Below are 14801 nucleotides of genomic sequence, written 5' to 3' on the forward strand. Positions count from 1 at the left end.
ACAGTCTTTAGGGCAGTTTCATATGAAAAAGACTAATTAATAGATTGAGTGAGAACTCTCTGGTCCTATTCTTTTATAGGGGGCTTATGAGCTGGAGAACAGGATGCTGACAGACTATTCACTTTTGCCCAAGTAAACATGGATTTGTTTGGGAGAAACTACCATACACATGATTACCCAATACATTGTTTTCACTGGGTGGTTTTAATTGAAGACTGGACACATTATAATCTGGTGTTAACTGCAAGGTTTCCTATAGGGTCATTCCAGCTGGCCCATTAGGGTCTTTAAGGTTCAAAAAAGATGGCCAGTGCCTCTTCCTTCTAAATGAGATAAAGAGTTTAATTCTGAATTTTAAGAAAAATTAAACTTCAGATAATTTCCCTTGGGGAACCTACCGAACCTTACAGGTTAGCTGGCTGTAAATGAGAAGGAATGAATTCAGAAAGAACACAACGTCATTCACTTCATTCACACACTTAGCATATGCAACTTTAATCAACCAAAAGAAAAAGTCCCAAATGTACAAGTGGAAAAAATCAAATTGTTGACACAGGCTTAACTAATATCAGCTACTTTTATGTACAGCTGTATAAGTTCAAAAAAGCTATCCTATATGTATATACAAAAGTTGTTTATACACAAGTCTGTACATAGGGTCTATACATTTATTTCCTCAGAACCCTTAGGTGCCACCTCTTGGTGAAGACACCAACACTTCATTCACATATCTTACAAAAAAAGACTACTTCCAGGATTGACAACAATGTGCATCCTGTATTCAGACCATGTAGGCTCCATTCGATTGGTTAAGATCCTTCCCTCAATGCAGACCACACCAGGTGCCTGGGCTTCCCTAAATAGCTTCACAGAGTGCTCCAAAGTAAAACTCCATAAACCAACCCGCAATGAGGAAGCAGAGTCCTAATCAAGGTGCCATCAAGGTGCCACCATAGGTCCAGGCACAGGTGAGTCTGCCTGCCCTGTTCATTGACGATACTCCAATTCATCTACACTGATGACTTTGGCAGGCATGGAGGGCAGGGGCTGCTGTAGCACATCTGAGCCAAACCATTTGGCGAGGCCCACGGGGGAGCTGCTCCTCTGGCTGGGGCGATGCTCTAGCTGGGAGTGCACGTGGGGCAGGCCTGACCTGGTGGGCACATTCTGAGGGGTTGTCTGAACGCTGACCGCTGCTGCCTGGGAACCAGAGCCTGGAGGATGAAGAACTATGGGGATAAGAAAGAAGGTTATCATTCAGAGCATGTAGGGGAACATAGTTCTGTATCAGGCCTTGCCTCCCTCAAATCCTTAAAAATGCCAGAAGACCGCACCTTGGAAAGCAGAAGCCATCATAAATGACATGACCACTACTGCCCATAACAAGCAGCCCTATCACAGAAGTACTAACCTTAGCTGGTGAGAGGGCATTTGCTCTGGAGAGTCTCCATGCTAAACCTGTCAGCCTCCTCTCTTTAAGAGGCAGAGGACCAAAAAAAGGCCAAAGCATAGTCTGTTCTCTCACTGTCTATGGGAATAGGAGTTCCAAATCCCACAGAGGTTGGTTTACTTCATCCTATTCTCTGGTTATCCCCTTATCCTACTCTTGCTAGGATAAGTTAAAGAATGAATCACATAATTCATCCCCTCACTGGAAACTGGTCCAAAAGCTTGAATCCTACTCAGGCCATTCCTAGCTGCCCTGGCCCAAAGCTGAGCCTACCTGAGCGCTGTAGCTGCTGCTGCATCATTGCCAGATGCAGAGGTGTCCCAGGGCGAGGGTTCAGGAGAGGGTGACTAGCTGCAGGTAAAGGATAAAAGGGCTGACCCAAGATTGGGCCAGATAATCCCTGTAAATGAGTCAGGTCCATCCCAGGAGGAAGTACACCTGTTGGGCAGGGGCGGAAAAAAAAACTGGTAAGATGTAATCTGCCTGGAAGTTTTCAAGCTTTGCTGAAGTACAAGTTGAACAGTGAGCAATGCTTAAGCTAGCTTCTTCATTTTTCAGTAGACTAAGGGATAGTTTGGATTGGACCCACTACCCACCAGTTAGATGGAAAAATCTACCAACATTTTTCTAGGGATTTAAAAAAAAAAAAAAACCTCTCAAAACTGTAATACTTTATCAGTTCTGGCAACTGCTGTCATGCAAGGTCAGAAACTCACCAGCTTGGAGCAAACTTGGAAGATGCTGTGGGTGTACTCCCTGGGCCAGCATCCTTTGGACCAACCCTGGGTGAAGCTGGTGAGCAGGCCGCACGATCGGGACATGGGGGACAAGGGGAACTTGGTGGACAGGGCGGAGAAAAGGTGTTCCTGGAACTGGGGATGCCAAGGTAGGTGTTTTTCTCCCAGTTGCTTTAGGTCGATAATCTTGCTCTTTGGTGTAACGGTTAGTCTGAGACAGTGGGGTAGAACATGAAGACCGCTGCAACGTTGAAAGTTTGGGATTTGTAGTGGGAGAAGAATCCCGATCAGCACTGGACACACTGTTCGATGACAGCAAGTTCTCTGTAAGGACCCAGAGAATATTTTGGTATTGGCAAACTTCACCCAAACGTGGCCTTCCCAACGATCCAGCAAATCTCATTTCTTAGAAGGTTTACAGTCCTTAATTGATCCCCTCAACAGATTTAGAGGACTGTATCATAAAAACCTCATGAGTAGGCCTAGTCAAGGTAACAGGAGTAGTTAGGAACAGAGCTGGAACTACACCCCAGGACTGCTAGTCTCCAAATACCTTGCTGGAACAGAGTTTATTTTTCTTATAATCCTCCCAAACCCAGGAACAGCTATGGGCAAGTGAAGCTGGGTTGAGGTCTGGTTGTCTCAACCAGACAGGCACCTTGCTCAGCCTGCCCATATGGCTGTGGTTCAGATCCATGTGGGAATTAGTACTAGTTAAGTGCTTGGGATTAACGATTAACATGCTTTTTTTTTTTTAGCCTAAGGGGGAAATCAAATGAAAGTAAAATTATACAAATCCATCACAACAGAAATTAGAGTCTAGTGAAGGAATCTGAACTGCCTTTTAGTAGAACCAATAGGATTTCCTTTTTCCCAGAAGCTTTCTCACAGGCAAAAAGCTTTCAAATCAATACTGTAGACTTGTGTAAACCTAACTAACTAGAATCTATTTCACCACATCCTTGACAGTCCCAACTGTGCAACATTTTCTTTATACCCCCCCCTTTTTTTTAAGATTTTATTTATTTAGTGAGCAAGTCAAAGAGCGTTGCACACAATCAATCAGCGGGAGAGGCAGAATCTCAAGCGGACTTCGAGCTGAGCACACAGCTGGGGCTCCATCTCATGACCCTCAGGGCATGACCTGAGCCAGAATCAAGAGTCAGATGGTTAGCCGACTAAACCACTCAGGCACCCTTTCTACATACTTCTAAAAGGCTCTCCACACCTTATGCTTCATCCATTCCTGGATTATATTGGACACTTAGTCTCCATAGACTAGAGAGAACACTTCAGAAGTAAAATGGGTTGTACCACATTAATCTGCCAAATACATGTACTAATAATTCAACTTTGAAGCCTCAATAGCATTCGAAACTAGGGGCACCTGGGTGGCTCAGGTCATGATCCTAGAATCCCAGGATGGAGCCCTGCATCCAGCTCCCTACTCAGCAGGGAGTCTGCTTCTTCCTTTGCTCCTCCCACAAGTTCATGCTCTCTCTCTCTCTCAAATAAATAAAGATCTTAAAAAATGATTCTAAACGAATACTCACTCTTCCTCATACTAGCACTCATACCACTATTAGGTTGGTCAGAATTTCAGATGCCTAAGTAATTGTGAACTGGTACAGTGCTTTTCCCCACTGTCAGACACCGAACTATGGTCCAAAGCAGGCAGGAGTTTTGTGTAGGGATTTGCTGAGAATCAGACCAGCTGGTGAGCACTCAACCCTGTGCTCCATCACATACTTTCTTGGGCAGTACATACTCAAGAGCTCTGCATTACCTTCACTGGCCTTCTGAGTGTCGTCTTTACTGTCACCAAGAGCTGCTTTTCCAGATGCTGGCTCCTCCTTGCTTTTCTCTTTGCTCTCATACATTTTACGAATCACTGAGGTAGGGGTGAAGGAAGGAGAAAGCTGCAGAGAAAAACAGTATTAGCGTGTTCTCTAAATGTCTTTCCTAATCAAGCCAGGCTTAACTGGTCAAGCTGCTCAACAAGCTGAAGAGCCAGTCCCCTTATTAGCTACTCGTGGCAGAGACCAACTCCAACCTTCTGGTGTGTAGCTGCTGGAGGAAGAGAAACAGGATGGACCAGACAGGTGGTACCCCAAGTGCACCATCCCTTGCTCACATCGCATTTTCATCAAAACCTAGATTTAGCTCTAGCACAAACATAGTTAAAGCACGGAGCTTCAACCTATCCACCTGTCTGTGTCTGTGGTGATAGAGGCCTAACTATGGTAGCCCAGCTTCAACCATCTCCCTCGCCTGGGATTAGGCTGAGAACAGGGAAGTACATGGCCAGAAGTATACCCTAGAGCAAGAGCTTTACCAGCTGGGGAAGTTCAAAGACAACCTCAAAACCTAAATTTTTCTCTACTCTTAACATCTCGCGTCTTAACTTGGCTACCAGAAAATTCACAGTTGTGTTAACAGTCTCCTCACCCCTTAGGATTCACCTTTTGGGTTCATTTGTTCCCATCTCTTCAATATCCATTTTAACTTTGATCATTTTATTGTGCATGTGCCTTTTCTCATTAACCCTAACTCCTTGATGGCAGGGGACAGGGCATGAATTATGAACAGAGAACCCCTTCTAGACCCTGTCTTCACAGTGCTTGTGCAAAGACCCACTTGGGGTCCAGAAGCAGAGTAACAGTTTTTCCCCTTCTCTATCAGCTTTGATGGTGATAGAAGTTTCTGGGGGATAAAACTTAAAGAAAAAGAAAAGCTAATATATGAATGAGTCAGTTGTAAAACTAGATTTAACAACACAAATAAGCAAACTCCTTTGTCCTAGCTTTAATTCATATCACAGACCTGAATCGTGAAGTCCCCAACTTGTTTCACTGGATTCCCCATGATCCAACCCATTCACTCCATCCATCTCACCTCCTATCTTTCACCCTATCATCCTCTACTCCCTACTCCCAACTGTTCATTTGTTTGAACGTATTGTATCATTTGGTATGTTTTAGTCCATACTCCTCCATCTGCTGGAACATACCTTCCCCAATGTAGGGGCTTCACTAGAACCCTAAGAGTTAAGACTGCATCCTGAAAGGGGAAGATCAAATAAATAAGCAGGTATGACAGACTAGTAAGCCAGTTATTCCTATGAAGGCACTTAAGGATATTTTGGGGTACACAGTGATACTATATAAGCACAAATGGAGAAGCCTTCACGTCATTTACAAAAGCAGAGGTCACTGACCATGCTTGTGATGGAGGCAGCAGGGGCAGGGGAAGAGGAATTTCCTCGGTGCACGGGTGCTGGTGACTTGGTCACTCGCTGTTGCCTGTGAACAAACCAAGTATCAATATGAGCTTCAAGCTGCTTGAACTCCAAATCCTAAAACCAAAGAATACTCAAGACCAGCAGGACTTGGATATCCCATTTCCCTCATCCATTTCAACTTTCCAAGCATTTATTAAGTGCCTAACATATGCAAAACCACATGCTAAGTTCTGAAGGAAGACAAAAGATTAAACATGGTTCTGGGCCTTGCAAGAATTCTTCTTGTCTAGTGGGGAGCCACTAATGAGGGCAAACTAAGGCACGTAGATATTAGATAACAGTAAAGTGAAATGGAATAGGAAGTAGAGAAGAAGTGACACAATACTCCTACTGGAAAGACTTTGGGAAGGAGCTGCATTAAACTGAGTGTGATCAATGAGAAAGCTGTAACATGGAGAACAACAATTCAAGCAAAAGGATCAGGTACAAGGCCTTGGGAATGTAGGGTTATCCAGGACTGGTGTATAGTTTATTTGTAGGTTATGTCAGTGGGGCAGCTTATGAGTGAGTCTTCATTCTGTGGGCCAGGCTGTGCTCCTGAGAGTAGGGAGCAATACTGACGAGCACAAGGCCTGGTGTAGAACTGCTGCTATGTAAGACACTGCTTCAAATCAGAGCACAAAGAGTTTCAGCTATCTCAAGACCCAGGAACATGCAGCATCCCCCATTACTCCTGGTCCACAGACAAGGCTGATCCCAGGCCTCCCAAAGTTTAAAAGAAGAGACTTCCCTTTACTCCCATTCTACTCATTCTCCCTTCACTTGGAGAAAACAGGAAACAACTGATGAAGATATACAAAGGCTGAGAGAAGAATGAATTATATGAGCTCCGTGGCTAATGAGAGTTTCACTCACTTCAGCTATCAGACCTTGTACCATGAGGGCCAAAGCCTTAGTGATTCTGGGAGTTCCTGAATCATAAACAGAGAAGACTCCTAAACCCATGGCTTCTTTCCAGTCTGACGCACTGCTCACACTGTGAATCTGAGCATGACAATGAGGGAGAAACAGATCGGTAGTACTCTGGAGTGATCGGGGGAAAACCCCAAGCCTGGTGGTTCTGCACACCTATCATTTATTCCTTCTGATGAACATACTTGAGCATCCGCTATGTGCTAGACACTGGGCTGACATGTGGGAGATAACAGCAATAAATGAAACAGACAAAAAAAAAAAAATCTCTGGCCTCATTACATTCTTTTGGTTGTAGGGTAAAGGGGTTACTATGGGGAGAAAGATAGACAAAAACAAAAACAACTCAGAAGGTGGTAAGTACAATAAAAAAAAATAAAGTCTTTTGGGGGACACAAGTGTATACAGGGTGTTCAGGGAGGGCCTGAGAGACTGACATTTGATTCGAACAACATGAAGGCTCTGTGGACAATGACTTAGGTCTACTTATTAGTTTTGAGGAACTTGCATTTAAAAAAAAAAAAAATCTTGGGACGCCTGAGTGGCTCAGTTGGTTAAACAGCTGCTTTCGGCTCAGGTCATGATCCCAATGTCCTGGGATCGGGTCCCGCATCGGGCTCCTTGCTCAGCAGGGAGCCTGCTTCTCCCTCTGACTCTGCCTGCCATTCTGTCTGCCTGTGCTCGCTCTCTCTGACAAATAAATAAAATCTTAAAAAAAAAAATTTAAAAAAAAAATCTAAGTTTCTGTATCTGTAAAATGCAGTTATTTATACCATCTCCCTCACAGGGTTGTTACCAAAAGCACATAAAGTTCTGGATATCAAAAGTGCTTTCAAGGTCAATAAATCAAGTCAATGAGTTAATGAGAAACTACGTTAAAGAGAGAAATACAGTGAGGGGCTCAGTAGACCAGTCCTGAGCTCTCTGTTTAGGCTGAGGGCTACTATGTATAGATAGAGTACTTATGTAAGAATACAGGGTGCTTACTGGTTTCAATGTTTTCTGGAAGTGTCAACATATAAAACCAGCTGAAGCAAGACAACGAGACACTGATACGACAATTTTAAGAATCACATAAAAATATAAGTACCTTTTTTTTTTTTTTAAAGATTTTATTTATTTATTTGACAGTCAGAGATCACAAGTAGGCAGAGAGGCAGGCAGAGAATGAGAGAGGGAAGCGGGTTCCCCGCGGAGCAGAGAGACCGATGTGGGGCTTGATCCCAGGACTCTGGGATCATGACCTGAGCCGAAGGCAGAGGCTTAACCCACTGGGCCACCCAGGCGCCCCAAAATATAAGTACTTTTTCCCTACCAAATATGCTGTATGGGCAGGACCTAACGTTCAGGGATAAAAATATTGGTGATAAAACTGAAAAAATTAAAGTATTTACTTTTTTAAAAGTTTATTTATTTATTTTTTTAAGTAATCTGTACACCCAACGTGGGGCGCTTACTTATAACTTGGAAATCAAGAGTTTGCAAGCTCTTCTGACTGAGCCAGCCAGGCACCTTGGTATTTACATTTAAAGGCTGGATGGAATCAGAGAGGGAAGAGGTATTACCGGGAGAAGACACATAGTGAGCTTCTGGGTAGCAGCTAACAAAGGAGTCTATCTTGTAATAAGCTACACATTTGTTTAGTGCAGTTTTCTGTTTTATTTTATAACAAAAAAGAATGGTATTGCTGCCCCTTTTCCCTAATTTATTGTTCATATTGCTACTTATTGCAATTATTGGAAGAAACAGGAGGAGACTGAAATCAGTAATCACTTGTTTATAGATTTGGTCAACAAACCCATTACCTCTGACCACAAATAATGGATCAGCAAACCTGTATCAAAGGACAGTTTGGTAACTCAACAAGGACTCTGTAGGGGAGGAAGCTAGGGGGAGTTTTACTTTTCATCATCTTGTAACAACAAGTAAGAGCTGTGCCCACTAACTACATTTGTAAAAATGATTCCTTTAAATCAAGAATATAAAATTGTGTAGAATGAAAAGCCTATGCCCCTGCAGAATTCTATCATTTCACTTCCTCTACAGCATATCTGGAGATGGAATTCTCACTATATATTGTACAAACCTATCAGTGTGTACCACAGAATTTCACTGTGGATAACTAATTGCTTATCTGTGGAAAAGTGATTTGCAAATTCCCACAAAGGTAGGATTAGTTAGTAAACTTACCTGTTTCTGAATCCATCTCTGGTTCTGTCCACCTGTGGTTTGCCAAAACCAGGCTGGTAGAAGTTGGCTGCCTGCACTGCAAGGTCATGTGGCAGGGCCAGCCCCTCCAAAGCTGCCTGTTGCAATTCTAGCTGGCTCATCTGCTGAACAAGGTGGTAGAGGAAGATCAGCAGAAAAATGAGGATAATCCATGTACTTTCTATGGAGGCTCTCTTCACTTTCAGAAAGGTATGTTTAAGCAGCAGCTGAAAGGGGGCACTGCAAACCTGACTAAACTGTGCTGCCATCCTCTGAACAGGACTTTATTTTTTATTTTTTAAAGATTTATTTATTTGATAGAGATCACAAGTAGGTAGAGAGGAGGCAGAGAGAGGGGGAAGCAGGCTCCCCACTGAGCAGAGAGCCTAACGTGGGGCTTCATCCCAGGACCCTGAGATCATGACCTGAGCCGAAGGCAGAGGCTTAACCCACTGAGCCACCCAGGCACCCCTGAACAGGATTTTAATGAAGTATGACTATAATTGTTCACCAATCTTCTAGCCTTTACTGAGCTCAAATTGTAGTTCAAAACCACTTCTAAGCATTGCAATGATTCTCCATCCCACAGTCAATAATAAGGTTGAAAAGCAAGCAAGCAACTTAGAGAAAAAGCTCAGACAGACCTGGGCCGTGACGGGGCTCATGGGCTTGCGCATGCCTTGGAATGGATCTCCGAGTAGCTGCTGTGGTCCTGGTGTGAAACCTGATGGGAGAGTTGTGTACCAGTGTCAAGAGAGCACACAGCCACGAGAGAAGTATCAGCACGACTGCACATGGCTGCTTGTTTAACGCCATCTCTTTCAGGCAAGTCCTGTGCTGGTCATGTCCCTGTTCTTCTATGCCTCCACACTGGGCTATGTGGACCCTAATCAGAGCACTTAATGACCCAAACTGCTGGTATATTCATCTACCCCACTAAGCTGTCAGCATTGTCCCTTTCAGAGCTGAGACCTCTACCTGAGAAAGAAGTGCTTTTCTAGTCAGTGATTTGGCTCATTATCACTGAGCCAGCTGGTAAGTAGAGTCCAGGGCCTTGAGGCTTATACTCTTTCTATTCTATCTAACTAACTGGGGAAGAATAGGACAAAAACTTACTCTCAAGGTATGACTGGCAGCAGCCTGAAGTGGTCCAGCGTGAATGAACACTAAGATTTTGTGCAACACTCATGTTAAGACAGCTTTTAGCCACAAGACCTCACAGTTGATTATGTACCAACTTCATTAAGTTGGTGGAGATCCACTACCCCTGACTTCTACTCTAACAAGGAAAAATCAAATTAACTTCTTTGAATTCCCAAAAGAAGGAATAAGACTAAAAAGCTGGATCCAATTTATACAATTTTGATCAGTTTTAAGAGAAAAAACTATGAGTGTATTTATCTAGAAGGGCAGCCAGAAAAATTATCTTCTAATTTTGTGCCTCACCATCCCCCTCAAAAGGCATAATAAATTCACTTATTTCTTTGTAAACTCTTCAGGGATGCCCATGAAGACTTTGCAAGTTCCAGGGAACAAGTATAACCTTTGTGAGAGGCTGGGGGAGAATGGGCAGACATCTATGCACAAAGGATTTACCAATTGGTGATGGTATTCTAGGACGAAGGTAGTCTGCCGAGGCTGCTCGTGTCTGAAACACCTGTGACAAGGGAGGAGAGGGTGCTCTTTGCCCCAGTAAAGATGTTGTAGGCTCCAAACTCCCCATAAGGCCACTCAGAAGATTGGAAGAAGCAGGTCTCTGAACTGGCGGACCCAGAAGTTCCTAAGGCAAAAAAAGTCATCCTTGTGAACAAACTTCATTCTTCTTCCTAGTCTGAGGCTGTGAATTATGGATTAATTTTTGGAAGCCAACGATGAATCTCCCTCATGCTCCATTGAAGGACTTGGCACGTGTACATGCAACACATTTCTGTCACTGTGCAGCTAGCAACATTTGCTTTAAATTAGTGCACAAATATAGGTGTTAGATACTTCCAATTTCCATAGAAATTGCAAACCTGTAAGCTGGAAATCAAGGGCTTACTTTGTCATTTTCAACCACCTCCCCACCCCGCAATGAGATTAAAAGCAACACGGAACTATGTCAGGTAGCAACACTGTATCCTTGATTGCCAGGCCACATGGATCCTTCTCTAAGGCCCAAAGCTGGACCACTACACAAAACCGGTTCAAGGGACTAGTGTTCAGGACTTCTTATCTTGGTATAAGATGGTGAAGTACCTGCAGGATGTTCTTAGGGACAGGCTGGCCTGGAATCTCAGCAGGGGACATCAAATGGCTTTCAAGGTTTCGCTAAAAAAGTCAAAGGAAAACTGGTTTTAACCTTCTTACACACTTAACTTATATGTTCATTGGGGACCACAAGAAAGCATTAAAAACTCCCCAGGGAGTTAGCACTTAAGCAGAATGACATCTAAGGCACAGAAAACTAACTTAGATCCACTTGCTCATTACATAGTCCCAAAGATCTGGAAATGGAAAGAATCTTCACATGTACATGCAAAGTCCACTCAGAGATTCTCAGATGGTGTTTCCTCCCTGAGAAAACCCTAGTGCATTTCACTGTTTTAACACTGACCAAAAGAAGGGAGAAAGAATATGGTGAAATAGAGGAGCACTTTGTAAGAAGCCGTAATTTATAGATTTTAATTTTCAAGGCAACCTTTGCTACCCAGTATCTTTGAAACAAGATTTATAGATCACAGATCAGTAGTTTTAAAAAACCTAGTAAACAACATGAAAGTTTGGCTGGAATTGTTATATTTCAGAGTTTCACATATCAGGAAATTTTAGATTTATTTTTAAATGAGCTGTTTCAAAATGGCTCTCATATACAGGATAAAATTCAGACCCTCCACTCTTTGTTCTTTCAATGAAGCAGCAGTTATCCCACTGACATCATCACCTGCACTTCAGGACATTCTTGTGCCCATTTAGCTTTGCCTGAAGTGCTTTCTCTGGTACAGCTTCCCTCTACTACTAGGTGAAGCTGCAAAGGTGTGACAAGAGCCCAAAGATAGCCCAGTCTTTTATTGTTGGTTTTAGAATTGGGACTGCCTTCCACCCCCCCACCCCCCCCACCCCCCACAAAGTAGGCTCTGTATCTAGCGTGGAGCCCAACTCCGGGCCAGAACCCAGGACTCTGAGATCAAGAGTCAGATGCTCAAACAACTGAGCCATTCAGGTATCCCTAACTGTAGATGCTTTTAGTAAGAGATCTCGAGAGTCATTTAATTCCATCTAACAAAAAGGGCAACTTTACACTACACGTGTGGCTTACTATATTTGGAAGACAGAGCCTCTATATTCAGTTTGAAATGGAGTTTAGATTGAAGCTAAAAGATGGCGGCAGATCAGTAGTAGTATACATCACACATACAGCCATAGTAATTGAAGCCTTGATTTTGGAATAGACCATAACTTGAAAACATGCAAATTAAGCAATATTTTGAGATAATACCTGGTGTGCTTATTATATTACTTTCCTTGTTGCTTTCTTTCCTAGGTTAGTGCTACTTTTTGTGTAGCAACTTGAATTATATTATCCATCCCTTTACACAGGTGTCTGAAGCTTCCGCCCTTGTCCAGATATATTTCTGAGCACCGAAACCTCAACATCAAACCAGTTACCCTCATACAACACAGGGCCAACTACATCAATATCAAGCCCTAGCCTCATATCTGAAACAAAATGTTTAAAACATCAGGTAATCTACTGAATCCCCCTGCTCCCACTTTTTAACTCATTCACACTAAAAGAAGCTACTTACAAGACTGGGTGCTTATACATAGCTTGGGTCCAATCACTAAGACCCAAATGAACAGGAAGAAAGGACAGTTTGTAATCTTTTAATCTAGTCCTCATTCGAAAAGATGTATATCTAATAATTCAACTCTTAAGTAATTTATTATGACAGCGGTTTAAGAGAAACATTCCCCTATAATTGGCATGGTGTGGTCAGATTCAAAGAAATAAGTCTGCCTGAGATGCCTCCTTTCAGAGGTAGAGTCAGTCCTGGCGATAAGGCGAGGAATAACGGCACCTCTGTTGGAATCTACTGCCAGCTTCTGGTCAGATAAAAAAACACCAGTTTCCTTCCCTTGGTACAAGGCATAGTGAATCATGAAAAACTACTGATATCATGACCAACTTGTAGTTCCTAGAAAGATGTCAGGAGAAAACAAGAGGCAAAATACAATTAAATAAATTTGCTGCAACTGAGCAACAAGAAGAAATCTATGTTTATGTTTTTATTATTCAGGTTTGTCTGGCATCCTGTATCACCTTTATTATCAAGGGACAGCAATACTAACACACAGGTCATGGCGGAGAGCCACCACTAATGTGTTATGACAAAGGCCAGTATGCGCTATGCACCTGCATTTATTGACCTACAGTCAAGACACGCACAACCCAAATTCGTGCCCCAAAACGTTTTTACGAGTCACAGCTTTTTCTATTTAGTAAGTTGACAGAATGCAATGGTCTTGAAAAATCCATCTTGGATATTTTACAAATGATATGTACAACAGCCAACTGCCTAATCAAGAAAGCAGGTAATTCCAGGTATACAGGGGTGATTAAAATATGTGAAAAGAAAAGACTCTACTATAAAAAGGTGGTGAGATATTTTGGCTTAAGTAGCTGAATAAACAAAAAAAACTCTGGAGTGCATCCAAAAAATATTTTTTCCACCCCCCCTTTCTTTTTTAGCAGTCACTTAAAGTTATATCCAAAACTTTTAATTGTTACACTGTCACCCATAAAACATACAGATTAGCCACAAGCCTTCTTTTTCTAGTAACAAATAGCACAGTGATAATTAAAGAACACACAAAAGCATCAAGGACCAAATGACTATTAAAGAACTTCCAACTTACTCAGAATACCATTTTTTAAGTCCATTTATTATAGTGGGAAATGGAATAGAAAGGGAAAAGCAGAAAAGGCTGGGGTTTGTGCCAAATACTTACGCTGACTTTGGGCTGAGAAGGCAAAGTCCCACTTGCCTTCATGGTGCTCACTAGTTTGTTGAATGCAGTCATATCTCCATCTTTCTTGAGCTGTCGATTACTGGTTACAGCATTCAGGGTCTCCTCTAAGTGTTCTGCCATGAAGGGAGTCGAATTCTTCACTGGCTGGTCAACCTTCAAGCCTTTGAGCCCCGCTTCTACCTCTTCCACTGACAGCACAACTCCTGAATGAGCTGAAAGATTCAGAAAATCCAGATCAAGCCAAGCCAGGGTATATGTGTTGGGAATGCTCTTTGGCAACCATGATGGTCAATGTGAAAATAATAATTTATTTCACAGTTGAACTGAGGTCAGAAAAGGTTGATACCAAAAACAAACAAACTGAAGACTTAAAATCATGGCTGCTCAGTGGAAATAAGGCCATAATTCTGTACTTAGGAAGACGGCATAAAACTAAGGTCTATATTGAGGGTGCATAACCTAAGCAAGAACATGGCAGACTGAGGCAAAGGTGTAAGAAGCTGCCAACGTATCCCCAGGAGGACTACAGCATTAACAGGAGTATAATAATCAAACTCCAGGTGAGGAGGACGACTTGGAGGAAAAGCCCATGAACCACCAACTAATAGCTTCTCAAGAAGGTGGTACTGTTTGATAAAAATTTTGAAATACATTAAATAAAAACCACTCGCTATTTGACTTTTGATGAAACAGCAGTATGTTAGAACCAAGTGCCCTAAGACTGAGATCCACACTTTTTCAATGCGTAAAGGAGACTCTAATAAACACTTACAGCTCTCCTTAAGTTTTTCTTTATTTGCAGAAAGACTGGAAAGAAGAGGTTTTAAATCCACTTTGGCTTTCTGTAGCATTTCTAAAATATCCACTTTATTTTCAGCATGGTCTTCCAGTGGGATAGGAGCAAAATAATTCCCCGAGTTCTGCCCAGGAGAGAGGATGGCTTGTTCCAGACCTAATATTGCAAGTAAAGATATTCATTAATCAACTGGTTCCAATAAAGCACAGAAACAGATCTTCAACAGTTATTAAAAGGGGCACAAATTGAAGGTTTTTTGTATTGTTTTGTTTTGTTTAAGTACCCAGAGACTCTTTAACCCTACTGTACCCTAACGAAGACAGAATGAACCATGTCAAAAAAGGCTCAAAACCACATTAAAAGTCAGAATCTGAAGCCATTTTA

General features: G+C 42.4%; 1 protein-coding gene across 5 annotated transcripts in view; it reads right to left on the bottom strand.

Annotated features, from left to right (window-relative positions):
- Nucleotides 1-470: 470 nt before the first annotated feature.
- EIF4ENIF1 (eukaryotic translation initiation factor 4E nuclear import factor 1) overlaps nt 471-14801 on the bottom strand; it is a 45192-nt gene continuing 30861 nt past the window's right edge. For 2 of the 5 annotated variants that reach the window (XM_059408882.1, XM_059408883.1), the window contains exons 9-19: nt 14394-14573; nt 13601-13833; nt 10847-10918; nt 10205-10388; nt 9253-9332; nt 8591-8733; nt 5405-5489; nt 3974-4106; nt 2167-2511; nt 1724-1888; nt 471-1229 (exon numbers count right to left, since the gene is read on the bottom strand). In XM_059408882.1, the coding sequence (XP_059264865.1) occupies nt 988-1229; nt 1724-1888; nt 2167-2511; nt 3974-4106; nt 5405-5489; nt 8591-8733; nt 9253-9332; nt 10205-10388; nt 10847-10918; nt 13601-13833; nt 14394-14573 (1862 nt within the window). In that variant the 3' untranslated portion in view covers nt 471-987. The remainder of the gene's footprint in view (nt 1230-1723; nt 1889-2166; nt 2512-3973; nt 4107-5404; nt 5490-8590; nt 8734-9252; nt 9333-10204; nt 10389-10846; nt 10919-13600; nt 13834-14393; nt 14574-14801) is intronic. The other 3 variants (XM_059408884.1, XM_059408886.1, XM_059408885.1) reach the window with 3 other exon arrangements.

Source organism: Mustela nigripes, chromosome 8 (genome assembly GCF_022355385.1).
Source record: "Mustela nigripes isolate SB6536 chromosome 8, MUSNIG.SB6536, whole genome shotgun sequence".
NCBI lineage: Eukaryota > Metazoa > Chordata > Mammalia > Carnivora > Mustelidae > Mustela > Mustela nigripes.